Consider the following 27,064-nt stretch of genomic DNA (forward strand, 5'->3'; position numbering starts at 1 on the left):
GTGATTTCTTGGTGCATAGGCGACATGATTGCATTGTTTATTTCCATGTTCTCCCATAAAAAAACAGTGCACTAATATATATAAATTATATATCACGTGATTTGTGAATGATTCTTGAGATGTTTTCTTTACAGAAAACAAACTAAACAGTTACAAGATCCATATAAAACTATCACTTACTAGTTACTACTGGCTAATTTATTTTACTTTGCTCTTACTTTCCTTAGTACTCTCCAAGGCTGTGGGGGTGAGGAGCTTGCCTTTTGTATGTATGTATGTTTAGTTTATTGTTGCTAACTATATCATCCTGTGTACTTACAGGCAGCAGTAGAGACAGTGATTAAATATTTATTATTTCTCAAAATTGACAGTGTTATAAGTATAACCAGGAAATGTGAGAAACTCATGAAATATAAGTCAGAAAAAAGTAAGGAGACACTAACAATCATTTGTCAATGAAAAAGGCAACACTCGCTGCACATGTATGTCCGCCTGGTAACAAATAAATGCATGGTACATGTATAAAAGGCTACAGAAACAACCTAAGAAACCTAAAATCATAATCTGTAATTATTTTCCCTCAATCAGACACTCTTAACACCCAAGAAATGAATAAATATGTGAGACAGTGTGACAGTAACTGAAAAGGTCAGCAAAGGGGGATGGTTAGCTAGTGAAACTATCTAACCATCCCCCTGTGCTGACCATTTCAGTTACTGTCACACTGAAAAGGTCAGCAAAGGGGGATGGTTAGATAGTTTCACTAGCTATCTAACCATCCCCCTTTGCTGACCTTTTCAGTGTGACAGTAACATGGAGAGTAGACCAGCATACTCTCCCAAACATTTCCTCTAACTATCTATGCACTACACCACATGCACTTTACATTTCACACAACGTATCCCACTACGTTACAGGGGTTGGCGCCAGCAAGGGCATGCGGCCAGAAAACTTTGCCCCCGCTACCTAGTGGCAGACTTCTGGGGGAAGGCGTGGCGGGGGTTCCGCCAGCATAGATCGTGGGTCCAGGGCGAGATGGGGCTCGGGCCTGTGCTAGAGGGTACAGGGCATTGCGGTTCCCAGGCTGCCGCTTCCGCCCAATAGAGAGGGGCCTGAACCTGGGAGTAGCACCCCAGGAGGCTGCCCTATCAGTGGGTGTATAATGGCGGGATAGTTGCAGTGCCTAGACGCGCTTGGAGGGTGTCCCTGCAGCTGTCCTGGCAGGGTGCCCGGAGGCCACTACCACAGCCACTGGTAAGCTGGTGGGCTAGGGGTCCCAGATCCATTGCCTGGACCTGGGACTGTGCAGTGAATGGGACCTGTGCTGTGTCTGTCCCCCTTTATTAATACTGAAGATGACAAAACAAAATAAGTTTCAAAGCAAGCCTGAAGACAGTAAATCACCCATGGGGATGAGAGTGGGTTCATGGAATGTGGGAAGTTTGAGGGGAAGAGCAGGGGAAGTCGTTGAGGCATTCAGTAGGAGGTGGGTGGATGTGGCGTGTTTGCAGGAAGTCCGGAACAGGGGTGGATCAGCCAGAAAGATTGCTGGGAAGGACTGTTGCTATAAGTTGTTTTGGCAGGGGGAGACAGACGGATACGGAGGTGTTGGTGTGATGGTTGCGGAGAAATGGATGGAATATGTTATGAATGTTTTGAGAGTAAGCGATAGGATATTGGTAGTGAAAATTCTGTTGGGAAGAAAGATAGCTGCGATTATATCGGCATATGCTCCACAGGCAGAATTGGTTGAATCAGAGAAAGATAGTTGCTATAAATTATTTTGGCAGGGGAGGACAGATGGATACGGAGGTGTGGGTGTGATGGTTGCGGAGAAATGGGTGGAATATGTTATGAATGTTTTGAGAGTAAGCGATAGGATATTGGTAGTGAAAATTCTGTTGGGAAGAAAGATATCTGCGATTATATCGGCATATGCTTCACAGGCAGGATTGGATGAATCAGAGAAAGATAGATTTTGGGATGATTTAATACGTGTAGTGGGTGGTATGCGGGATGATGAGATAGTGATTTTGGGAGGGGACTTAAATGGTCATGTAGGTGAAGCAGCACAAGGTTATGAAGGAGTGCATGGGGGATGTGCGTATGGTCTAAGGAATGCAGAAGGGGAAAGGATACTCGAGTTTGGAGAGGCAACGGACATGATTGTGTGCAACACATATTTTAGGAAAAGAGACAGTAGGTTAATTATGTATGAGTCTGGGGAAAATAGCAGTCAGATAGATTATTTTCTGATTAGGAGGGCCGATAGGAGGTTAGTGAGGGATGTTAAAGTTATAGGAAGTGAGGAGTGTGTGCAGCAGCACAAACTATTGATTTGTGATATGGTGCTTAAAGAAGTGATGAAAAAGAAGACTTATGTACCTAGGAGGAAAATATGGAAGCTGAAAAAACAAGTAGTAAGGGATGCCTTCTATAGCGAGTTGAGGAGAGTGGTGGCTGAACAGGGAGCTGTTGACAGAGGCGTTAATGAACAGTACAGAGCCCTCAAGAACAATTTCTTGAGAATTACTGATGTAACATGCGGCTGGACAAGAGGACCACCAAGACATAAAGTAACTTGGTGGTGGGATGAGGGTGTAGAAGCTGCAATTAAGGAGAAAAGAAGGCTTTTCCGGGAATGGAAGAAAGGTGGTAGCAAAGAGGAATATTTGGCTGCCAAGCGTAGGGCTAGAAGAGAGGTATACAGGGCAAAGTCTGAGTCACAGAGACAATTACTTGATAACCTAAATCATGGGGAAAGGAAAAATATATTTAGGGTGGCAGGTCAGGTGAAGAGGGATAATCGGGATATCAAAGGTGAGCAGTGTGTGAAGAATGATGAAGGAAGGGTAGTGGTGAACAGTGAGGATATTAAAGATGCATGGAGAGAGCATTATAACTGGTTGTTGAATGAGGAGTTTGACTGGGACAGGGAAGGTTTGGAGCCAGCAGATCCAGTGTCTGGCCCTTGGCCTTTGATTGATACTACTACTGTGAGTGAGGCAATAGGCAGGATGAGGGTGGGGAAGGCAGCAGGTGTGTCTGGGTTGACTGCCGAAATGTTGAAGGCCTCAGGCGATATAGGGGTGAGTTTAGTCACTGACCTGATAAATAGGATTATTTATGAGTGTGTTGTCCCAGATGATTGGCTGAAGAGTGTAATTGTAAATGTGTGTAAAGGGAAGGTGATGCCCTGGAAAGAGGAAATTATAGAGGTATAAAGCTTTTAGATCAGATAATGAAGGTAATGGAGAGAGTTTTAGAAGGTACGATTAGAGAAAGTGTGAATATTGATGAGATGCAGTTTGGGTTTATGCCAGGTAGGGGGACCACTGATGCCATATTCATTGTTCGACAGCTTCAGGAAAAATATATTGGTAGGAGAAGGGATCTTTATTTTGTTTTTGTTGATTTGGAAAAGGCCTTTGACAGAATCCCTAGAGAGGTGGTGAAGTGGGCAATGAGAAAGCTTGGCTTGGAGGAGTGGCTGGTTAGGGTGGTTATGGCCATGTATGTGGGTGCTCACACCCAGGTGAGAGTGAATGGAGATTTGAGTGAAGAGTTTCCGTGAATGTTGGTGTGCATCAGGGGTCAGTCTCGAGTCCCATGTTGTTTATCATGGTACTTGAAGCCCTTTCACGTGACTTTAGAAACAGACTCCCGTGGGAGTTGTTGTATGCTGATGATTTTTTGTTGATTGCAGAGAATGAAGGGGAGGCGGGGGAAAGGTTTAGGAAGTGGAGAGATGGTATGGGGCAAAAGTGATTAAGGGTAAATGCAGATAAAACAAAAGTGATGATATCTAGGCTTGGTGGCTGTACTGTCAAAGACAAGGGAGAGTAGCCATGTGCAGTTTGCCACAAGGGCATGGGAAGTAATTCCATCTTGTGCGGTGTGTGTGATAAATGAGTGCATAAGAGATGTAGTGGTATCAGAGGTAGACTGCGAGATAATGCTGATTTTATGTGTACGGCGTGCTGGGGTGAGCAGGTGGAGATTGTCAGACGTGAAAGGATTGAACTTGCTGCTGAATCTCTTGAGTGTGTGGAAGTTTTGTTATTTGGGAGACATGTTGTGTGCTGAAGGTGGGGCTGGAGCTAGCTCTGTGGCTAGGGTGAGAAGTGGTTGGAAGAAGTTCAGAGAGCTCTTGCCTCTCCTGACATTGAGAGGGCTCTCCCTACATGCTAAGGGGTCTTTGTATGCAGCATGTGTTAGGAATGTAATGCTGTATGGTAGTGAGACTTGGGCAGTGAAGGAGGAAGATATTCGCCGGCTCAGACGTACAGAAATGACAATGATTAGATGGATGTGCAGTGCGTCCCTGCGTCCGAGGCCTGGAGGGAGCTGGGTTTACAATGGAAGAGTTGAGAGGTAGGATAGGACTGGAGTGTATTGGTGTTTTGATGAGGAGAGGTAGATTGAGGTGGTTTGGACATGTGGAGAGGATGGGGGATGATAATTGGGTGAGGAAGGTGAGAAGTGTTAATATTGGGGGTGGGGTTATGAGGGGTAGACCGAGAAAGACGTGGGACGAGGTCATTAAGTGTGACCTTAGGGTTAAGGGACTGAACAGGGAGGCTGCAATGGATCATGCAGCATGGAGAGCCGCCATTAGGTTACCAAGGCCGACACATGCAAGCATGTTGGAGCCTTTAAAAACGAAAACGAAATGAAAACATACAACGCGAAAATCTCTTGCTTGCCTGTACCCGGCAGCTATGTGCGTAGGCGGGAGGCAGGGGGTGGGGGATTGGAGGGAGAGTGGAGGGTGGGGGGTGGGAGGTAGAGTGGTGAGGGATCAATGGGAGGTAGGGGGGTGGAGGAAGTAGGGGGTGGGGGATTGGAGGGAAAGTGGAGGGTGGAATGGTGGGAGGTAGAGGGGTGGGGAATCGGTGGGAGGTAGGGGGCTGGAGGAAGGGGGATGTGAAAGGGAGGAGGGAGATGAGAGCTGTGTATCCTCCAGAGCAGTAAAAATATATTGCAAACAATATTCTTTTGCTAAATGAACTGTCTGATACCAAAATAGTAAAAATATTGCCAGATCAACAGTATAATAAAACCAGTACGAGCAGCCCAACCCCCCACCATGATTAGCTCTTCCCAGACTGTTTAAACTAAAATATTGTGATCCGTGCATGCCTTGTGGAAGCAGAGGGGTCTGGGGAGCAGCTCATTTCCTCATTTCATTCACCAGCCTCACGCAACAGTTTTCATTCATGCCTAAATATGCTGCCACGGGAGTGGCTAGGAGACCCCTACCGAGAAAGCCTCTATAATGGCCAGGAGACCTGAAAGGGTTAAACAGTAGTTTAGGGAAGTTAGAAAATGTGTGTAGAGTACAGTGGAATTTCATTCAGTACAAGGGGCAGACCCATTGGTTACCATTCCATAGTGTTAGAAACAAAGATATCTTGGACAGAATTGTATTTATAATGAGTTTATTTGGGTATTCTTCTCCGCTTGCATTAAGCGCTTTAATCCAGTTTGCATTTTATATTTCATTCAAAATACCATCAGATGATTTGACTTTGCTTAAGAAAAAAATTTGAACTGGAGAAGTTAAATATCCATCCATCCATCATCCAATCCTACTTTGCCCCATGAGGGGCATAGGAGCCCGGGGCTAGGCAGTCATCCTGACATTTAAGATGAGAGTGACCAACCTCACTCATCCCTGAGTGGCATGACGTGAGCAATAAACCCCAACCATCCCTTGGATATAAACCTTCACCGGCTCAATCCGACTGGAGCATAATAATTACCCACTAAACCACCAGGCGCCAAAATTTGGTTATATGGTTACCACCCAGCATAGTAAATGGTTTCCTGGTGTACAGGAAACCATTTGGCTTGTCACTCAGTGTAGAGTCACCCACAGGCAGAAGGAAGAGGAAAGAATGAAGGAATGAAAGACAGCAGAGGGAGTGTAAAGTCACCCGTAGGCAGAAGGACGAGGAAAGAATGAAGGAAAGAAAGATAGAAGAAGATGGAAAGAAAGAAGGATGGAGGAGAGGACAGGGCAGACACCCGAGAGCAGCACTACATTGAGTGAGTGGATGGTGAGCTCCCCCACCTACCACAAAAGAAGTTAAATATAACTTTCATTAACCCGCATTGTATAGGAGATGTTTTTGGAAGTTGAACAGAATTGTAATGTGGGATTAAGAGTGAGGTAAAAACTGTCATTATATCAAAGAGGTAAAATATTACAATGTAGATCATTCTTATCCAGCCATTTTACAACCATTCTTCATGCAGACAAATCACCAAGATGCCATACTATATTCATTTTTCCACCTTGCAGGTGTTGTCAATAGTTGGGACAATGCTACACAGAGAAGAAGAGAGTGAATATTCAGGTGATGAGGATGAAGATGAAGAGGACAAGGACAAGGTGAGGGAATTGCTCTTGTGTTATCATGTTTTCTTTTTACTTTGTGATACATAATTTCACAAGCTTATATCATTTCTCCTGAAAGCCTTTCTTATGTTAATTTACATAATTTTTGTTCAGTTGTGAATTGCACTAACTGTTGTAGTGGATGTATATTAACATATGTTTTTTTATGCATTTGTAGTTTAGTGTTATATAATTTTTTATAGTAGCACATTAGAAAGATGCCATATGTATGACATATGTTATTTGAGCTACCAGCAGTTCAGTTGCCCTCCATGAATATGTACCCATTGCTCTACAGTTGTTTGAATTTACAAAGAAATTTATCAGTAAAATTAATTGTCCTTGTGTAAAATGCCAAGGATATCTATTAATTACATGTAATGGGTGTCCATAAGTTAAATGACTGGATTGCACACTGAGAACTTACAGTTATTTAAGACAGCAATTATAGGTAGTAGATACTTGGCTGTCATTGGCCCTGGGAGGTACATTACTGCCATGAGAGTGAAATGTGGCTACTAACTTGATTACTCTCCACACAATAATCGTTCTTAGGCTTGAAACATTCATCACATGTAAATAGGGTCATAGTCCAAGTTGAGACTCTCACATTGTTACAGATTTCATTACAGATCAAAGATTTTTCTTTTTCTGACATTTCCAGCAGCTGGAAAAAAAAGACAGCACTTAGCCACTAGTAAAAAGAGTCAACATTAAAGCTGACTTACCATTTGTACAATCGTATAACATCTTAGATTTCTTTTCCCAGTAGTTTCTAGCAGTCATTTGGAAGAACTCAGCTGTACCATTGTCAACATTAGTATGAAGATTACATAAGTGGAAGCTTGGTATCATTTGACTGATTGATTGGTTGATTGGCTAGGATGTACTAAACTTTGTTATTACAAGAAAGTACTATTTGATTTTTAAAGTAAAACATTAATATTCTTGTAAATTTTAAAGTTCTTATGGTATGCAATCAGTCTGATAATGCCTTCACGCCAGGGAATCTCTGTCTTGACTAAAATTGTCTGGTATTAGGCAGAATAAAATACATAGTATGTCCTCGGGCTGATAGAAGTTAGCAGAGACTGTTCCTAACACCTTCATCTAAGGGGCTTTCTCTCAAGCTGAATAAGATCATGTGGTATTATCCATTTTGAAATATAAACAAGCCTTTAGGTGACAATGGCCAGCTCTAAGCAGACCAAGCTTTGTCAGTGATTGAAAGTGAGTTTTGGTATGAAAAGTCATTCCTGTATGTCAGTACCAAAGGACAACATTCCACGCAGGAATCGTAGCCCTGGCATTATAATCTTTGGATCCTTAGCATCTTCTGCAAGTAAGGTTGCAATTTTAGTGCTTTTCTTATTTTTTGCACATGATGATCTTTGATCCCTGATCTGGCAGATATAGATCATGCATGTACGAGGCACACTCATAGTACGGTACTCATTAACGTTTATAAGCATGCAAAATTTCATTCAGTTCCATCCAGCCACTGTGGAGCTAGGGAACTTGAAATTCGCAGAATGGCCTACCAAAGGTACAACTTCTAAGTGGCGCTGCCAGCAACTGGAATTGAGTTTCGACAATAAATGTCATTTTTGTATGGAGGTACTCCAGTGCAACATTCCACCCAAGAATCATGGCCCCGGCTTTATAATTTTCAGAGGCTTAGCATTTCACATGAGCATAGTTGTGATTTCAGCTGTTTACACTGTCTTCTCATTTGATGACCATTGACCCCTGACCTGGCCAGTGTAGCACATAGGTGCACAGTAGAAAGTTGTAGTACTAGTCAGTGTTTATAAGTATGCAAAGTTTTATTCAATTCCATCAAGCTGATGGGGAACTAGAGGGGCATTTTTGAAAACCGGTACTGGTTGCTAGGGTTGCCAAGGCCAATCTTTGCAGGGTTGCCACTCGAATACAAGAGGAGAGAGAGGAACATGATTTCACACTTCCAATAGGGAGTGACCTCAAGATTACACCCATAAAACTCAGAGCTTTCTACCTATTAGTAATGCTTTTACAGCTCAAAATGTGAAAAGTACGGAAAAAGTGTTTTTTTGGCCTTTGCTAGGCAATGAGTAGATGGCTAGCAACCAAAACCTCACAGACACAACTAGGTCATAGGCTAGTCATTGTTTCCAAGATTGGTCAGAATCAGGTAATTCTGAAGGGTAGAAGTGCCTGCCACAATTAACCCATTAACTGCTTTATACAGCCTGGGCTGTTCCGAGTGCGAGTGCTCAATACAGCCCTGGCTGTGCAGGTGAATTTTGAATATAGTGCCATGGTGACCAAGGCCGACCGATGCAAACATGTTTGAGCCTTCAAAACTGAAACCGAAACCAAAAAAGAATGAAAACCATACATTCCAACAGGGAATCAGACACTTTGATGTTCATCTATGGCTTTACAAAAGTAAATATTGAGCTAATATTTCGTTACTATATACTTTGGCATGTGTTCTCTCCATTCCTAAGACAAAATTTAGCCTTTGGGAAATTTAATTTTTACCCCTATGTCTGCACTCCACGGGCACCTCCAAAAAACCGCCATGCGCAGTTAACGGGTTAAACAAGAAACCAAGTAAGAAAATGTGACTAGCAATAAGGGCAGCATGAGCTGGCCAGTTATGTCCTTGAGCAGATGAAAATAAAGAACAGCCTTTTTATGTTTACTTGTAATATACACTCAATCCTCGTAAATCATGGCAATTTGGGTCTGGACCACTTCCGTGATTTACGAATTCTGTGATTTTTGAATAATAACTCTTATGTGAAAAATTAATTTGGGTCTGGACTTTGGCCAACCCGCCCTCACAGCACCCTACCTACACCTATCTAGGCACCATCAAACAGAAACATACAAATTTAGGAATATTCAGTGCATGTATTAAATAGAAATAAGCCATGTTAAGGGATCTCACCTTAATCCTATGACGAAATTGCCTAAGTGAATGGAGTGGGGTGGTGTTGAAAAGAACTTAGAACCTCGCAGCACTTGTTCTTCCCAGACTCTTTCACCAGCTTTGAAAACGTCTCTCCCCTCTCAACACGACAAATGAGCTCCAAACGTTGACTGTACAACAACGCCAGCAGCTTCTTGACACCATGCTGCTTAGAGCGCTTCATCAGGGGGTCGGGAGGGGCCATGGCAGGTAGGAGGCGGGGGGAAATTGCACAAAAAAGGCAGGTAGCTCTCGTATTCCACGGCGACGGTCTGTAGTGTGTGGACTGGCGGGACAAGAACAACAACAACATAGCGGCATTAGTATGCACACATGCCACCAGGGGTGCGCGGTGATTGGTTGTTGGGTCGCGATTTTCAGTTTGAATGCCACGGTTTACAGTTCTCCTCGGCAAAGGCCCACTTGGGTGCCTATATCCACGATTTTCATTACTTAACAGTGGTTTAAGGTTGCCAGCAGTCTGACGGCCACCTAGCCGTGATTTACGAATCCGTGATTTATGAACACACGATTTACAAGGATTGAGTGTATACAGTAGATCCCCAATTTACTTGGGTCCGATTTGCGCTAAACACATTTTGTGTGGAAAGATAAACCTGACCTGGCCCAGTAAACAATCACACACACACACACACACACACACACACAAAAGTTTGCGCAGGATAATCCCAGAAGTAGATCCTTGACCATAGCCAGCCCCCTTAAAGACCCTCTGTCAGAGCACATATCTGTTGATGCATGCTTACCCCACTTAGGGTAAAGAAAACACTGTCTTTTTGTATGATTTTGCTAAAAGAAATGATCATAATTCAACATGGCAAAAGCTATGGGAATAAGGAAGAGCCCCTAAATTTTAGACCAGTTCCCTGACCAGCTTGGTCACAAAATTGTGCGAGAGAATCTTGAAAGACCTGTGGATAAAATATCAGGAGGAGACGAACATTTTGGCAGAATGTCAGTTTGAATTCAGAAATGGAAAGTCATGTGTCTCAAATTTGTTGGGCTGCTAGTCAAAGGTGATTGATGTACTACGGGAGAGAGATAGTTGGGTGGATTGTGTGTGCTTAGATCTGGAGAAAGCCTTTTATAAGGTACCCCAAAAGCGAGTAATGTCGAAATGGGAGCACATAGGAGAATTGAAGGGGAACCCCTTGGAGTGGGTGAGAGACTTTATGAGAGACTGACAGATGAGGACAGTAATAAAGGACAAGATGTCAGGGTGGGGGGAAGTAACAAGTGGAGTCCCACAAGGCTCGGTGCTGGTGTCTGTATTGTTCCATATTTAGGTAAATGGTATGGTGGATGGAATGAACATATGCAAGTCTGTGTGCAAATGATGCAAAGATCATGAGGAGAATAGAAGCTGAAGAGAATCGTGAAATGCTGCAGGAAGATCTGGACAAGATTTATGAGTGGAGCTGGGTATGGGAAATGAAATTCAGTGCAGAGGAATGCAAAAGTATTGGAAATGGGTAAGAGTTCAAAGAGGCTATCACTGATTTACTCAGTGGGAAAAAAAACAGTCACAAAAACGAGAGAAGAGAAGGACCTGGGAGTGTTGGTCCAGGATAATTTGTTACCTGAAAAACTTATTAACAAGATTGTCAGAGAGACATATAAGCTTTGGACAAACATAAGCGTGGTATTTCAATACATGGATGAGGAGATGATGAAAAAGTTGATAGTGGCTATGATCCACCCCAGTTTGGAATTTGCAGCAGTGGTGTGGTCCCCACATACAAAAATATAAACAAGATTGAGAGAATACAGAGAGCAGCAGCCAATATGGTCCATAGCCTGGCAGATCTGTCATACAGGGAAAGACTAAAAAAGCAGGGTCTGCCTTCCTTATAAGAAAGAAGAGAGAGGGGTGACATGATTGCAGTGTTCAGGGCCATGATGGGAGTAGACAAAACTGGCAGAGAAGCTACGTTTGTATGGGGTGGGGGAGCAATGAGAGGACATGGCAAGAAATTGAAAAAGACAGGTTGCCTGAAGGATATCAAGAAATACAGTTTTCTATATATATACAGTAGATGCATTGACCTGTGGAATAGGCTGGACAAAGAGATCACCCAGTCCAAAAACTTTAATGAGTTTAAAGCAAAGTTTGAATGGTTGAGACACGGAGATGGGACCCCACGAGCATAGCTAATTTCCTGTATATCACAACTAGGTAAAACACACACACACACACACACACACACACACACACACACACACACACACACACACACACACACACACACACACACACACAGATATTGTATATGACAAAGCCAGGCACAGGAGAGTTTGTGTGCAGGGAGGACTGAAAAGGAGCGGTACAGTCCATTGTGGAGAAGGTTCACATGCACTGATGTCACTGTTCAGCAGATTTGAAAAGCTTGGGGTATTTTCTCACCAAGATCATGCCACATAAGTGAGGACAGCTCTGTGTAACCAAAAAATAGATCACCATTGAGTTGACTGTGTACTGATATCAGGAAAGAACGAGTCTTGAGACTGCATAAATTAAGGGACCACTACATATTCATCTAAAATACTGCATCCTTTGTGGAGTGTCCTCATAAATAAATTTCCAGGCATGTCTGTTTCCTTTCAGCAGTGATCACTTCTTCCACAATAAACCACCCTTCCTTGTATGTATTCAGTATTGTACTACATTATCCTACATTATGCACTTCACTAAGTATCTTATGTGCCATTTAGTATTATTAAAGATTTCAGTTTGTTTCTAAGTTGACAAGTACATTATTCTGTCAGTAATAAGTGAGAGTTTTTTAACTACAAGCATAAGCCAGCTACTGGTTTCATGTGTCTGGGATGTTATTCCAGGGCAGCAGGTATCGTCCTACCACTAGTAATGAGGTGATGTATTGGTACCAACTCACACTGCTTTGCTTGCTCTCATTGCCTGCATTCTCAGTGCTGGTTTCCAGTTACTGTATGCTATTGTTTGCGTTATCCTGCTTTGCCACATGATTTTGAACTTTTTATTTTTTTTTTGATCCAGTTTCCTTGTATGATTATATGCCTTTTTAGTGCACTTATAATCAAATATATTCATTTGCTTTTGAAGTATCTTTAGCTTTACCATGTGCTGTAAGGTGAGTTTGACATAGGGTTATAGTAGACTTGTATTTTCTGTGTGTGTGTGTGTGTGTGTGTGTGTGTGTGAAAATCTTTCAGCACTTTTTAAAGTTTGTTTTCATACATTTTAAGTTGACAAGAATACAGATATTTGTGGTGTCAGTTAAGATTATTGTACATAGTGTGCAGATCTGTTATGAAAATTGTCTTACGGAACTGCAGTCTTCATTTATTTAAAGTTATGAACACAAGCAGGTGAGATACAGGATAATGTACCCAGTAACAGAATGTATGGAGTCAGTGTCGCAAGTTATAAAGTTACTTCATTGAACTACCATACATCATAGGCTGTCCATTAGTTTAGTTATAGAAAATATGTCTATGATGGCCTGTGTAAATTGAATACATTTTGTTAAAAGGAACAGATTTTCATTTTATGTATTTCTTATCCTGCATTGTCATTAAGCACCATAATCAGTAATAAACAGGATTAGAGAAAGTGGACCTAACAACTGACATATGGACTTTAAAAATGCATACCAACTTACAGGTATCCCTCATGTAAATTTTGGGATGCATAAAAGTGACAGGAAAGATGGACTAGGAAGAGAAGAGGGCAGACACAGAGAAAGAATGATAAAGATGAAGGAAGTAGGCAGCACTAAATCAAGTGAGTGGATGATGTTCGACACCACCTACCACCATTCATAACTTTCAGTGTTGTAAAGGGAAATAATGTAGTTGGGTACCCAGATTTCTTTTTGTAAATTCTTTCAGTATTGTTGTATGTAAGAAAAAGGCATTAAAACTAAGATTAATAATATGGAAGCAGAAATTGTGTCAAGTAATGCTAAACTGAGCAATTAGTCATTAAAAGGAGGATTGTCAGGTATATGAAGTGGTTAAATTTAACCACCCCTTCAAATGAAATTTTTTTTTCTCTAATATTGACATGATGATGTTACAATTAGGAAGAACTTCTGGGATCTTTGTGGGTCTTTTCATTGATATTTATCATAATCTAATGGCTGACATATTACTTTACTTGGTTTAAAGATCTCTTAGACTGAAAGAGTTAAGTAGGGGTTGCAGATAATTTTATAGGTGCAGATTGAATATGGAAGTATGAATGACAGTACACCATACAGAGAAAGATTTGCCTGAGGAGTACACTGGACAGTCAGACTTATAAGTTGTTCATATTAGAGTATGACAGTACAATACTGTAAAAAAAAAAAAAAAAAAAAAAAAAAAAAAATGAAAGCACTGTATAAATATCCTGTATCTCACCATTGCCAACCTTGCAGAGCATTTATGTGTTGTGTGCCAAATTTATACAATCAGGATTACTGGTTTAAGGTAGCAGATTAATTAACATCTGAATTTGGGCTTAGAGCCTTTCTTTCTTTCTTTCTTCGTGGTGCTAATGCTTTTTCTTCCATTTCATCATTGTTTCCTTCTCATACTACTGTCCTTCTGCACTTTCTTTTTATCTTCATACATTAATGATACTGTAGCATTTATGTTTTATTATACTTTGTCACACACAAGGTATTATAATGAAATACAGTAAATGATGTTCAGTGATGTCTTATAAATGAAAGTTTGTAGGCTTCTCTAATATCTTGAATATAGGATAATCAAACATTGCCACTCACTGCAGTATGAATGCAGCATTGTGTGTTACATGGAGTGTACTGAGGATGAATATGTGCTACCCAATACAGTAAATGAAAGTTTTCCATCCATCATCCAATCCTATGTCTCCCCATGAGGAGCGTAGGAACCGGGGGCTAGGCAAGTTGGTCTTGACATTTAAGGTGAGAGTGACCAGCCTCTCTCATCCCTGTTTGGCATTGCATGAGTAATACACCCCAACCACTCCTTGGACATAAACCTATACAGGCTCAATCCATTCAGGGTACCTTAATTACCCACTAAACCACCAGGTGCCATAATTTGGTTATATGGTTACCACCCAGCCTCAGGAAAACTTTTTGGCTTGTCACTCAGTGTAGAGTCATCCATAGGCAGAAGGAACAGGAAAGAATGAAGGAAAGAAAGACAGAAGAGGTAGTGTTAAGTCACCCTTAGGCAGAAGAAAGAGGAAAGAATGAAGGAAAGAAAGACAGATGAGGAAGGAGAGAACAGAGGAAAGGGCAGACACCCAAAGCAGCACTACATTGAGTGAGTGGATGGTGAGTTTTGTGTAGTGATATGCCCTTAAAGAGAGAGAAACTAAGATGATGAAGAGGGGATATATAACCAAGGTTAACTCAGTGGATGGTGAGTTTTGTGTACTGATATGCCATTAAAGAGAGAGAAACTAAGATGGTGAAGAGGGGATATATAACCAAGGTTAACTCTCACAGCCAAGGGACATCCCATGTAGGCTGAATAGAATTATCTGGCTTTAGTTTGAAAAGAGTTAGAAAGATGGCTCCAGGCAGAAGAGGTTGACATTATTTCTAATCCTAACATCCTGGGGAAGCTGAATAAAATAATTTTGCATTAATCAGATTAGGTTAAAATATTACATACCCAGGCTGAAAGAAGAGAAAGAGGACTTGATAAATGTGTACGAGAAAGTGAGCTGTAGATAAATTGTTCCCAACCTTTTTAAAATTATGACACACCATCACAGTATGAAATATTTCATTGCTCGCATTTCCCCCCCAGCCCAGTTGATGACCAAAATAAGCAGTACATCATAATTATTTCCAACTGAAAATGGCAACAAGAATATCCGAGTTATTTTAGTAGTCAATAATATTGCTCAATATATACATCACATACTAGCCTGTTTCAGTAAAGTCATAGAGAAGTTATTTGAACAATAAATCTCCTTTATGAACAGTATGAACAGTTTCAGAGTTGCTGGTGTTTGACAGTCTTAAGAAAAGCAACTGGTTAAGTGGTAAAAAGCATTAGTAATGGAGTGGAATCAGTGGAAAGCTACATGCAGTCATACTGCCTGTGTCAGGCATTGGTATTTCACTTTAATTTTTATTGATAGCATATTAACTGGTTCTTTGAATGCAGTGATGAGAAACAGGGAAGTGAGCATGGAAGTGAAAAAGTTACTACACGACAGTATTGTGATACCAACTCTAACGTATGGAAGTGAAGCTTGGACGTTGTTGGAAGGACACAAGTCAAGAGTGAGAGCAGTGGAAGTGAGTTATTTGAGAGGAGCCTGTGGAGTCACATGGAGAGACAGGCTGACGAATGAGGATATAAAGGAGCGTTGTGGTGTGGATGTGGATGTGATAGGAAGCGTTATGAGGAACACGCTGAGGTGGTTTGGCCATGTGGAGAGGATGGAGGGTGAAAGACAGGCGAAGAGAGTGTATGTGAGTGAGGTGGAGGGGGGAAGAGGGAGGGGGAGGCCGAGGATGAGATGGAAGGATGGGGTGGAGAGGTATATGAGAGAGGGGGGTGTGAGTTGGGAGCAGGGCGACTTGGAGGCAATTTGTTTGTGACCACCCCAAACGGGATTGAGGCGTCTGGCAATAGATAGATAGATAGACAAAACCATTTGGAAGTCAAATATACTTATTTTGTAAATGTACAAAATATGTGTTTTTGATAACAGTGTTGACCATTTTCTGGTGATTCAGAATTGATTTCATCAGCTTAATCCATATTTGCAGCCAAAAGGACTGCTATTTATTAATCAGAGGAAATCATAAGTGCCTGGAATTCTTGAATAACAGGATATTTTTAAAGCATCGTGATCCTTGAGCATAATTTTTAGAGAATCTCTGGCAGATGTATTATACATCAGGAAGTTACTGGTAAGCCTAATGCTTCTGTGATGACCCTTGTCTCTCACTGTTTTATTTCTGAGCATAATGAATATGCTTCCACAGTAAATTTTAAAAATTATATCTGATATCCATCAGACAGGGTGGCAATGAAGTTAGTAGGGGAGTGAAAGATAAAAATGGTAGATTACTAGTTGAGAAGGGAGAAGAAGTGAACAGATGGAAAGAACACTTGAATGAATTGTTGAACATAGAGAATGAAAGTAATGCGAGCACAAGTGGCTGGGGAATGGCTGGGAGAAGGAGGGAGGTGAGAAGACAGGAAGAAATCAGTAGGATGGAAGTCGTGGAAGCAATGGAGAAAGTCAAAATGGGGAAAGCCCTAGGAATTGATGGAGTGTGTGGTGAAATGCTGAAGCATGGGTAGAATGGATATGGAAGATGTGCAGCTTGGCCTGGGAGGAAGGTAGAGTCCCGGAGGATTGGAAGTCAGGTATAATAGACGAGTTTCCGGTCAAAACTTTTTTGAAGTTAGATACTTGTATGGGTAAAAGATACTCAGAAAATAACTATGTAAACCATTATTTCCAATAAAAACATGCAGAAACATGCAAAAAATAATAGATAAAGTAGCCGAAAAATCATGTGACACTGAAACGGCCTGTGATTGGTCGTGACGTCACTACTCACACTGAGGCAGCATAGTCTGCTTTGTTAACGTTTAGCCAGGATACACTGTGCATATTTCTGACCTCTAAGAATGTCCAGTGACAAGAGGAGTAATTGCTAATGTTTCGTTCTAATGTGTAATTGCACTGACAAAAGCACAGTAGGGAAATTATTCCTCTGTGTACTAGCCAAAAACAATAAACGAAAACAGTGGTGGCTGGCTGCTCGTCGGAAGTTCCCAGTGCTGGAATGCAGTCTTTACTGTTGTGAAAATATTATATTCTTCACCATATAGGTTCATACACACCTAATTATCTGAAATTCAGTCAAAAAACTATGCTTTATTTAATTATTAATAGAATATTAGGAGTCAGAGTGAAAACGTGCTAAGGTTAGCGGGTATTTCTACTTTAGATCGCCAACGTGCCTTGACAGACTTCTGTTTTGCACAGATACTGATTTAAAGTGCTAATAAGTGCATTTGTATGTTAAATTAATAATTATACAAAGCAGAAGTCTGCCAAGGCAAGCTGTTCAGCTAAAGGAGAAACACTTCCGCTAATTTTAGCCTGTTTTCACTGAGAATCCGGATTTTTTAAAAGGTAACATTAAGTACAAAAATTTGACCAGATTTCAAATAATTAGGTGAGTATGAACCTCTATGGTGATAAAATCTATAACACTTACCAATTAAAAAGTGCCAATTCGGTGTTGATTCGGTAAATGACCGCCGATTCGGTATTTCGTCACACTCCCCTGAAATACTGTAGTTGAGTCACTGAAACTGTTTTTTTTTTTTCTTCAGAAAACTAATAATGAAGAGGGCAGATATTAAATATGAGCATAATACCATCATAAACTCATACAACTGATACTGTATGGCATACATTTAACACTTCCCACCTCATGAGGTACGAGCACCGCTCGGGAATGGTGTAGCTGTAAGCTACTTCTGGTCGATTTCACCGCAGTTTACTAACCTAACAGGTACCACCCATTTACACCATGAAAAATATTCCTTCACAACATACCTAAAGGGGGTAGTATGGATCTACGGTGGCCATGTAGGTACAACTATCATCTCTGTTACTGGTAAAATATTGTGTGATCGATTGGAGCGTCGTCTGCAGGGTGAATGCTGTCATCGCCAACATGGCGGCTTGTTCCCTCCAGCCGCAAAGAATTAAAGTTATCATGTCTTGTTCATTGCAAATTATAAATTAAAAGATACTTATACTATAGGTTTTTAAATACATGGCAGAGTGCACTGACCATGTTTACCCAGAACCGACAACTCGTCTATTATTCCCGTGTACACAGGGAAAGGGGAAAAAGAAGTGTGAGGTAATCATAGGGGCATTTGTCTTCTTAGTGTAATAAAAAAAGTATACAGTAAGATACTTATTGACCGAATTAGGGAAATAACAGAGGAATTAGTTGGAGAACAGGGAGGCTTTAGGAAGGGAAGAGGTTGTGTAGATCAGATATTCATTGTGTAGATCAGATATTCATTCTTAGATCTTTAGTGGAAAAGTTTCTAGAGAAGAGAAAGAAGTTGTGTGCAGCCTTCATGGATTTGGAGAAAGCATGTAACAGGGTGGATAGACAAGGATTGTGGAAAGTATTAAGAATACCGGTATATGGAGCAGATGGGAAGTTGTTGAATGCTGTGAAGAGTATGTATGAGGATGCTAAGGCTGCAGTGCATGTGGATAGTGGACTGAGTGAGTTTTTCTGTTTGAAGGTTGGGTTGAAACAGGGATGTGTCATGTCTCCATGGTTGTTCAATCTGTATATGGTTGGGGTTATAAAAGAGATACAAGGTAGGTACAAGTGGACGTTGGAGAGATACAAGGTAGGTACAAGTGGACGTTGGAGTGGCCCTAGTAAAGAAGGGCAGTGTTTGGAAATTCCCCGTACTGTTGTTTGCAGATAATACTTTATTGTTAAGTGAAGATGAAGGGGAGCTGCAAGGCTTGGTGGATGAGTTTGGGAGAGTGTGTAAGAAAAGGAATCTAAAGGTGAATGTAGGGAAGAGTAAAGTTATGGTCTTCAAGAGAGGTGAAGTCAGTGAATGTACAGTGAGGTTGGATGATGAGGAAATGGGAAATGTGAGTATGTTTAAGTACTTGGGTAGTGTGATGAGTAAGGATGGAAGTTTGGAGGGTGAAGTACTTGAAAGTGTACAACGAGGAAGAAAGGTTGCTGGTTCCTTGAAGGCAGTGATAAGAAACAGGGAAGAGAGCAGCATGGAAGTGAAAAAGTTATTACATGACAGTATTGTGATACCAATTCTAATGTATGGAAGCGAAGCTTGGACGTTGTTGGAGGGACACCACAAGTCAAGAATGAGAGCAGTGGAAATGAGGACGTTGTTGGAGGGACACAAATCAAGAGTGAGAGCAATGGAAATGAGTTATTTTGAGAGGAGCCTGTGGAGTCACATGGAGAGACAGACTGACAAATGAGGATGTGAAGGAGCAGTGTGGTGCGGATACAGTGTGATAGGCCATGTAGAGAGGATGGAGAGTGAGAGACTGACGAGGAGAGTGTATGTGAGTGAGGTTGCGGGGGGGAGAGAGAGGGGAAGGCCGTGGATGTGATGGAGGGATGGAGTGGAGAGGTATATGAGAGAGGGGGGGGTGAATTGGGAGCAGGGCAGTGAAATGGCGGGGGACAGGGTGACATGGAGACGATTTGTTTGTGGCCACCCCTTATAAGGGATTAAGGCGTCTGGCAATAGATAGAGATAGACTATTTTATTTCTGAGCATAATGAACATGCTTCCATAACAAGAAAAAATTATGAATCTCTTTTTGCCATCTTGCAGATTCATCATTCATTCATTGCCAGACGCCATGTATCCCAAACGAGGTGGCCAAGGGCTTAGAGTTAATTGTTTTACAGGGAGGAGCACTAATCCTCCACCAACCCCACTTGACACGTAAGGAGAATGTTATGCCAACAGCATCTGGTGTTCCCAGGCGGTCACCCATCCAAGTACTAACCAGACCCAACGTTGCTTAACTTCGCTGATCGGACGGGAAGCGGTATGATTTCATTTATTTCACACCACAGTAAACCTGAGAAACAGTACCTGCATCTTTTGGTAATGTGTCCAGTGCAAGTAAAAATATATAGCTCTGAAACACGTAGATGGTCATTAAGGCACTCAAGTTGGGAATTACAGTACTGTAGTAATTGTTTTTCCATCTGACAGAACTGGGTCATATTTTGAGTATTAAGTCTATCTATATCTGTCTATCTATTGCCTGACACCATAATCCCATAAGGGGTGGCCATTTGACTCTTGAGTTATTTGTTTTACAGGGAGGGGCACTAACCCTCCACCAACCCACTTGTTGACACGTAGGGAGCACGTATGGTTTGGTCATGTGGTTACCACCCAGCGTTGTAAATGGTTTCTTGGCTTACAGGAAACCATTTGGCTTGTCACTCAGTGTAAAGTCACCTGTAAAGGAAAGAAAAGCAATGAGAAGTGACAGGAAAGATGGGAGAAATAGGAAGAGAGGATGGCAGGCACAGAAAAAGAACGATAAAGGCTAAGGAAGAAGTAGGCAGCACTACATCAAGTGAGTGCATAATGGTCACCACCACCTACCACTAAGTACTAAGTCATGATTGCATAAAATTCAATGAGCCTTTGTTATGAGGCTACAATGAGTCTCCTTCATTACTGTATCAGTCTAATCCATCATCCAGTCTGACTGTACTTGATGATCAGCTGAGCTGAAAAGGGCTAGGGATCTGTGTCAGCTGAAAACAAGCCAACTATAGTGTAGGAGTCATATTGTAGGTAGTATAGGAGGCATTGTAACATCTCAGCATTAGCAGTTTATTTTTACCAAGCATGGCTTATTATTGGGTTTATCCTAATTGTTCCCAGGCACCCCAAATTCAGACCTCAATTTTCCCAGTTACAACAGTTTAGACCCACTAAGTACACTACAGTACATAGTGTTGTGGTACATACCAGAAATACACACACACATGGCTAGGTTAATAGAAAGTGATGACAAGGGCACAGTAAGGGAGAATATTTAATCTCTTACTAGGTGCATGTACTGTACCTCATCGAGCCCTCAACCAGCCACTCATTTGCCTCTAACTGTAGACTTGTCAAGATAAATGTATGATTTTGTTCAGGCAACAGCAAGACCTTATCAGTTCAGTTCTTATTTGTAGTGCAAGTAAATGATGTTTACAATCTCCACCAACACTGAAGACAGATGAACACCATCTTGGTGCCAAAGACAGATGGACACCATCTTAAAATATGTTTTTGGTATGAAATCACTCTCATCATTGTTGATTTCTCCAAACGTAATGAAAATTTTTGTAACTTAACCCAACCAGCCATATTTCCCACCATATAATATGCACTTTTTCCCCTAAAATTTTGCTTCTTAAATTGCCCTGTGCACTATGCCACAAAGGTCATTGTTTGGGATTGGCCTACAGATTGAGCTGAGTGGTCTATCTATCTATCTATCTATTGCCAGATGCCTCAATCCCGTTTGGGGTGGCCACAAACAGATCGCCTCCAAGTCGCCCTGTCCTCCGCCATTTCACTGCCCTGCTCCCAACTCACACCCCCCTCTCTCATATACCTCTCCACCCCATCCCTCCATCTCATCCTCGGCCTCCCCCTCCCTCTTTCCCCCTCCACCTCACTCATATACACTCTCTTCGTCAGTCTTTCACCCTCCATCCTCTCCATATGGCTGAGTGGTACCAGGGAAATTTAGTGCAAAACTATAAATAATTTAATTTTATGGGAATGGTAGTAAAAGTGAGGAATACAGTACTTGGCTGCCCTGAGGCCACTACCACAGCCACTGGTCAAGGCTGGTGGGCTAGGGGTCCCAGATCCAGGGCATGGGCCTGGGACTGTGCAGTGGATGGGGTCTTTTGCATGTCTCTACCCTTCATATATTACTGATTATGACCAAGTTAAATGATGAAATTCAGAACAAGCTTGAGGACATTATATCACCCAGGGGGAGCAGAGTGGCTTCATGGAATGTGGGAAGTTTGACAGGTAGAGCAGGGGAAGTGGTTGAGATAATGAGTAGTAGGTGGGTGGATGTGGGATGTGTGCAAGAAGTCCTGTATAGGGGTGAATCAGCCAGAAAGATTGCTAGGAGGGATTGTTGCTTTTATTTGTTCTGGCAGGGCAGGATAGATGGATATGGGGGTGTGGATGTGTTGGTTAGGGAGAAATGGTTGGAAATTCAGGAATGTTATGAAAGTAAGTGATAGGATAATAGTAATGAAAATGTTCTGTGGGATGGTGATTGCAATTCTGTTGGCATATGCTCCACAGGCAGGCTTGGATGAAGTAGAGAAGGATAAATTTGGGATGACTTAATACGTTTAGTAAGTGGTATGGGGGATGATGAGATTGTGGTATTGGGGGGGATTTAAATGGTCATGTAGGTGAAGCAGCTCAAGGATATGAAGGAGTACATGGGAGATGTGCATATGGTACAAGAAATGAAGAAGGGGAAAGGATGCTCAAGTTTGGGGAGGCAATGAACATGATTGTATGCAACACACGTTTTAGGAAAAGAGAGTGTACTGTAGGTTGATTACGTATGAGTCAGGGGGTAATAGACTAATTCCTGGTCAGGAGGGCTGATAGGAGGCGGGTGAGGGATGTTAAAGTTATAGGGAGCGAGGCGTGTGTGCAGCACAGGTTATTCATGTGTGACATGGTGCTTAAGGAAAGGGTGACGAAAAAGAGGACCTGTGCAACTAGGGGGGAAATATGGAAGTTGAAAAACCAAGCAGTAAGGGATGCCTTCTATAGCGAGATGAGGAGAGTGGTGGCAGAACAGAAGTTGACAGAAGTGCTAATGAACAATACAGAGTCCTCAAGACCAACCTCTTGAGAGTTACTGATTCAGTATGTGAATAGACAAGAGGCCCATCAAGACATAATGTGACTTGTTGGTGGGATGAGGGTGTAGAAGTTGCAGTTAACCCCTTAAGACCGCAATTATTTCAGACAGGTCTTCCCTCCCAAGCTGCAATTCGGGGAGATGTTGGCAACTTTCACCAAGGGCAAATTGATTCTGTGCTGGCTAGAGAGGAAGAATTTACACACCTGACAATGCAATCCACACCCCCGAAGGCCTAATGGTTACTGCACAATTGCGTGTCACAGTTAAAAAAAGTTTACAATAGTTACCCCTCATAAACAATAAAATGTGAAAATTTTGATTACCTATTTTTCTAATTGAAACAGGTCATTTCAAAGAGTTTTGTCACACCAACCATGAAAACAGGTGTATGTAGGTGTGGGGAGTTTACTAGGCTATGGGGAGATAAAGTAGGCTGTGGGGAGTAGGCCCATAGGTTCGGGGTTGGAAGAATAACCAACTTTTCACATGAAGAGAAAGCTCGTCAGTGTGTTCTGTAACATCTTGGTGGCGTAATACCTCTCGGGGGCCCGTAGGGGGGGGGGTAGTGAGGGACAAGGAGGGAGGGATGGGGTGGAATTGGGGGGAACACAAGACTAGCAGGATGGGAGGAGGAACGAGAGTGGGTGGGAAGGGACACAGGTGGTGGTGGGAGGAGAGATGCAGGTGTGTGGAGGGGTGGGAGGGTGATGGGGGACAAGGAGGGAGTGAGGGAGTGGGGTAGAGGGTGGCATGGAGGCAGCCCAGAGGGGGGTGCCCCCCCACCATCTGGGTTGGTCCAATCCCCCCTCATGCCACCTCAGGGGTGAGTTCTCATTGGCCTGAAGCCATGTACGTCATAATTGGGGTGGAAGAAGGGCTCTGCAGTTTTTTACAGGCCCCGCTCAGTTGATGCGATTAGGCAGTGTGGGATAAAACTCTCATCACATCAATTGATGCAGTTGGGCATTAAGGGGTTAAGGAGAAAAGAGGCTTCTCCAGGAATGGAAGAAGGGTGGTAATAAAAGGGAATACTTGGCTGCCAAGCATAGGGCTAGAAAAGAGGTTTACAGAGCGAAGTCTGAGTCACAGAGACTTTTACTTGGTAACCTAAATTGTGTGGAAGGGAATATGATTTTTAAGGAGCCACATCAGATGAAAAGGAAGAATAGAGATATCATAGGTGAGCAGAGTGTGAAGAATGATGAAGTAAGGGTTGTGGTGAACAGTGGGGATATTAAAGATGCATGGAGAGAGTATTACAGCCAGTTGTTTCACTGGGGCAGGGAATGTTTGGAGCCAGCAGATCCAGTGTTTGGCCCTTGGTCTTTTTATTGACACTGCTATTGTGAACGAGGCGATGCAGGTGGGGAAGGCAGCAGGTGTGTCTGTGTTGATGACTGAAATTTTGAATGCCTCAGGAGATAAAGGAGTGAGGTTAGTCACTGAGCCGATACATACGATTATATATATGAGTGTGTTGTCCCAGATGATTGGCTGAAGAGTGTAATTGTAAATGTACAAGGGGAAGAGTGATGCCTTGGAAAGAGGAAATTATAGAGGCATAAAGCTTTTAGACCAGAGAATGAAGGTAATGGAGAAAGTTGTAGAAGGTGTGATTAGAGAAAGAGTGAATATTGATGAGATGCAGTTTGGGTTTATGCCAGGCATTCATCGTTCGACAGGTTCATTGTTCAACAGGTTCAGGAAATATATATAGGAAAGAAAAGGAAACTGTACTTTGTTTTTGTTGATTTGGAGAAGGCCTTTGACAGAGTCCCTAGAAAGGTGGTGAAGTGGGCAATGAGAAAGCCTGGGATTGAGGAGTGGCTGGTCAGGGTGGTTATGGCCATGTACGTTGGTGCTCACACTCAGGTAAGGGTGAATGGAGATTTAAGTGATGAGCATTCCGTGAATGTTGGTGTGCATAAGGTGTCAGTGTTGAGCCCCTTGTTTATCAAGGTGCATGAAGCCCTCTCACGTGACTTCAGAAACGGCCTTCATTGGGAGATGTTGTATACTGATGATTTGGTGTTGGTTGCAGAGAATGAAAGGGAGGTGGAGGAAAGATTTAGGAAGTGGAGAGATGGTATGGGGCACAGGGGCTGAAGAGTAAATGCAGATAAAACAAAAGGGATGGTATCCATGGCTGGGGGCGACACTGTCAAAGACGAGAGAGAGTGGCCATGCGCGATTTGTCACAAAGGCATGGAAAGTAATTTCACCTCGTGCAGTGTTTGTGATAAGTGGGTGTATAAGAGATGTAGTGGTATTAGTGGTAGAGATGGAGATAATGCTGATTTCATGTGTGTAGTGTGTCAGGGAGAGCATGTGGATATTGTCAGGCGTGAAAGGAGCGAACTTGCTGATGAGTCTCTTGAGTGTGTGGAAGTTTGTTATTTGGGAGACATATGCTGGAGGTGGGGCAGGAGCTGTCTCTGTGGCTAGAATGAGGAGTGGTTGGAAGAAGTTCAGGGAGCTGTTACCTCGCCTGACATTGAGAGGGCTCTCTCTCTGTGCTAAGGAATCTTTGCGGCATGTGTTAGGAGTGTAATGCTGTATGGTAGTGAGACCTGGGCTGTAAAGGAAGAGGATATTCGCATGCTCTAATGTACAGAAATGTCAATGATTAGGTTGATATGCGTCCTTGAGTGCAAGGCCTGAGGGGGCTACTTTTATGATGGAAGAATTGAGAGTTAGGATGGGACTGGTGTTGGTGTTGTGATGAGGAGAGGTAGATTCAGATGGTTTGGGCATGTGGAGAGGATGGAGGATGATAATTGGGACCAGAAAGTGAGAATTGTTAGTGTTGGGTGGTAGGGTAGTGAGAGGTTGACCGAAAAACACCTGGGACAAGGTCATTGAGTGTGATCTCAGGGTTAAAGGGCTAAATAGTGAAGCTGCCAGAGATTGAAGAACATGGAGAGCTGCCATTAGGTGACCAAGGCTGGTGCATGCAAGCATGTTGGATCCTTCAAAAACAAAAACAAGTGTATGGCATCTGAGTCTCGGAGACTTCCCCCCCAACCATCTGAGGTCTTCATTCAGAGGCTGCATTCAGGCTGTCCCCAACAAATATTGGAACATTCTTTGGGGAAGGCTAGGGCTCCCCAACAGATGGACCCACATCAACCAAAATAAAAGAACCATTGTCTAGTAAATATTTTTATCATCATTTTGATATCAGATACCTGATGTAATATTGCTGAGATAATTATACACTCTGTGTAGACAGTACCTCATATTAATACACCTTTAAGACTACAGTTTATCCAAGTACAAGGCTGTTTTAGAAACCCCACAACAAACAGACCTGAAAGAAGTAATAGGATTATCTGATGCATATTTTCATCAGAATTTTACTATCAGATGCTTGATGTAATATTGCCAATATAACTGACACACTTCATGTAGGAAATACCTGACTTTCATGTGCTAATACTATGCCCATTAATAAACCAAACCATCTTTCATTAGATGCTGTTATGTATATGTTGCTTCTCTGTAGCTGTTTTTATTTACACCATTCATACAACACTCAGCATTCATCACATTTCAACTTTTGATGTTTAAGTAGGTATGGTAGATGCTTAATTTAATGAATACCAATATAGCGGAAGCCCGAGATAACGGAATCATTTTTTCCGGTATTTTTTTGCCCTATTTAACCCCTCCGTGGCCAAAGGCCTGGAATTTTCCATGCATGCCAGGCTGACGCTGGGGTTATTTTTTTGAAGTTTCGAAAATTGATTTTTTTTTTCTTGCCATATTGAAGAGAAAGTTTAGATGCACCTAACAGTACAAATCCCAGCTTCCTAGACACATTCTGTGGCTTGCAGTGGAGCGCAGAAGTTGCAGAAATATCGGCAACCAAAATCCGCTGCCCAGGGGCGATGTTGCAATGCAACTAGGCAGGTGGTTATTTTTTTTTTTTTTACCTCCCAAAATGATGTGAATGGTACTGAAATGTTGCTCATATATGAGATATGATGATATTGAATGATTTCAGTACATAATGTGTTAGGAATGGCTGGAAAAAAAATTGTTATGAATACTTTTTCACCTTTTTCTTATAAAATATGTTTATGGTAGTTTTGGGTTATTTTTTATGTTATCGTTATGCCCATTCTTGGAAAAGGGAGTGAAAGGGTTGAATTTTCAGTCTTAAATGAGAAAGTTCCACATCCTCCGAGGCTAGGCTCTACCACAGGATTGAAAGTGGAGGGTC

At 42.1% G+C, this 27,064-nt stretch overlaps 1 protein-coding gene across 1 annotated transcript in view; it reads left to right on the forward strand.

The window, feature by feature from the left end:
- Positions 1-27,064, forward strand: part of Mctp (multiple C2 domain and transmembrane region protein) — a 674,963-nt gene that overhangs the window by 631,314 nt on the left and 16,585 nt on the right. The window contains exon 22 of the mRNA XM_080277510.1: positions 6,308-6,397. Within this exon, the coding sequence (XP_080133636.1) occupies positions 6,308-6,397 (90 nt within the window). The remainder of the gene's footprint in view (positions 1-6,307; positions 6,398-27,064) is intronic.

The sequence above is a fragment of the Coenobita brevimanus genome, chromosome 70 (genome assembly GCF_032717465.1).
Source record: "Coenobita brevimanus isolate Jiangsu-jjx chromosome 70, ASM3271746v2, whole genome shotgun sequence".
Lineage (NCBI taxonomy): Eukaryota > Metazoa > Arthropoda > Malacostraca > Decapoda > Coenobitidae > Coenobita > Coenobita brevimanus.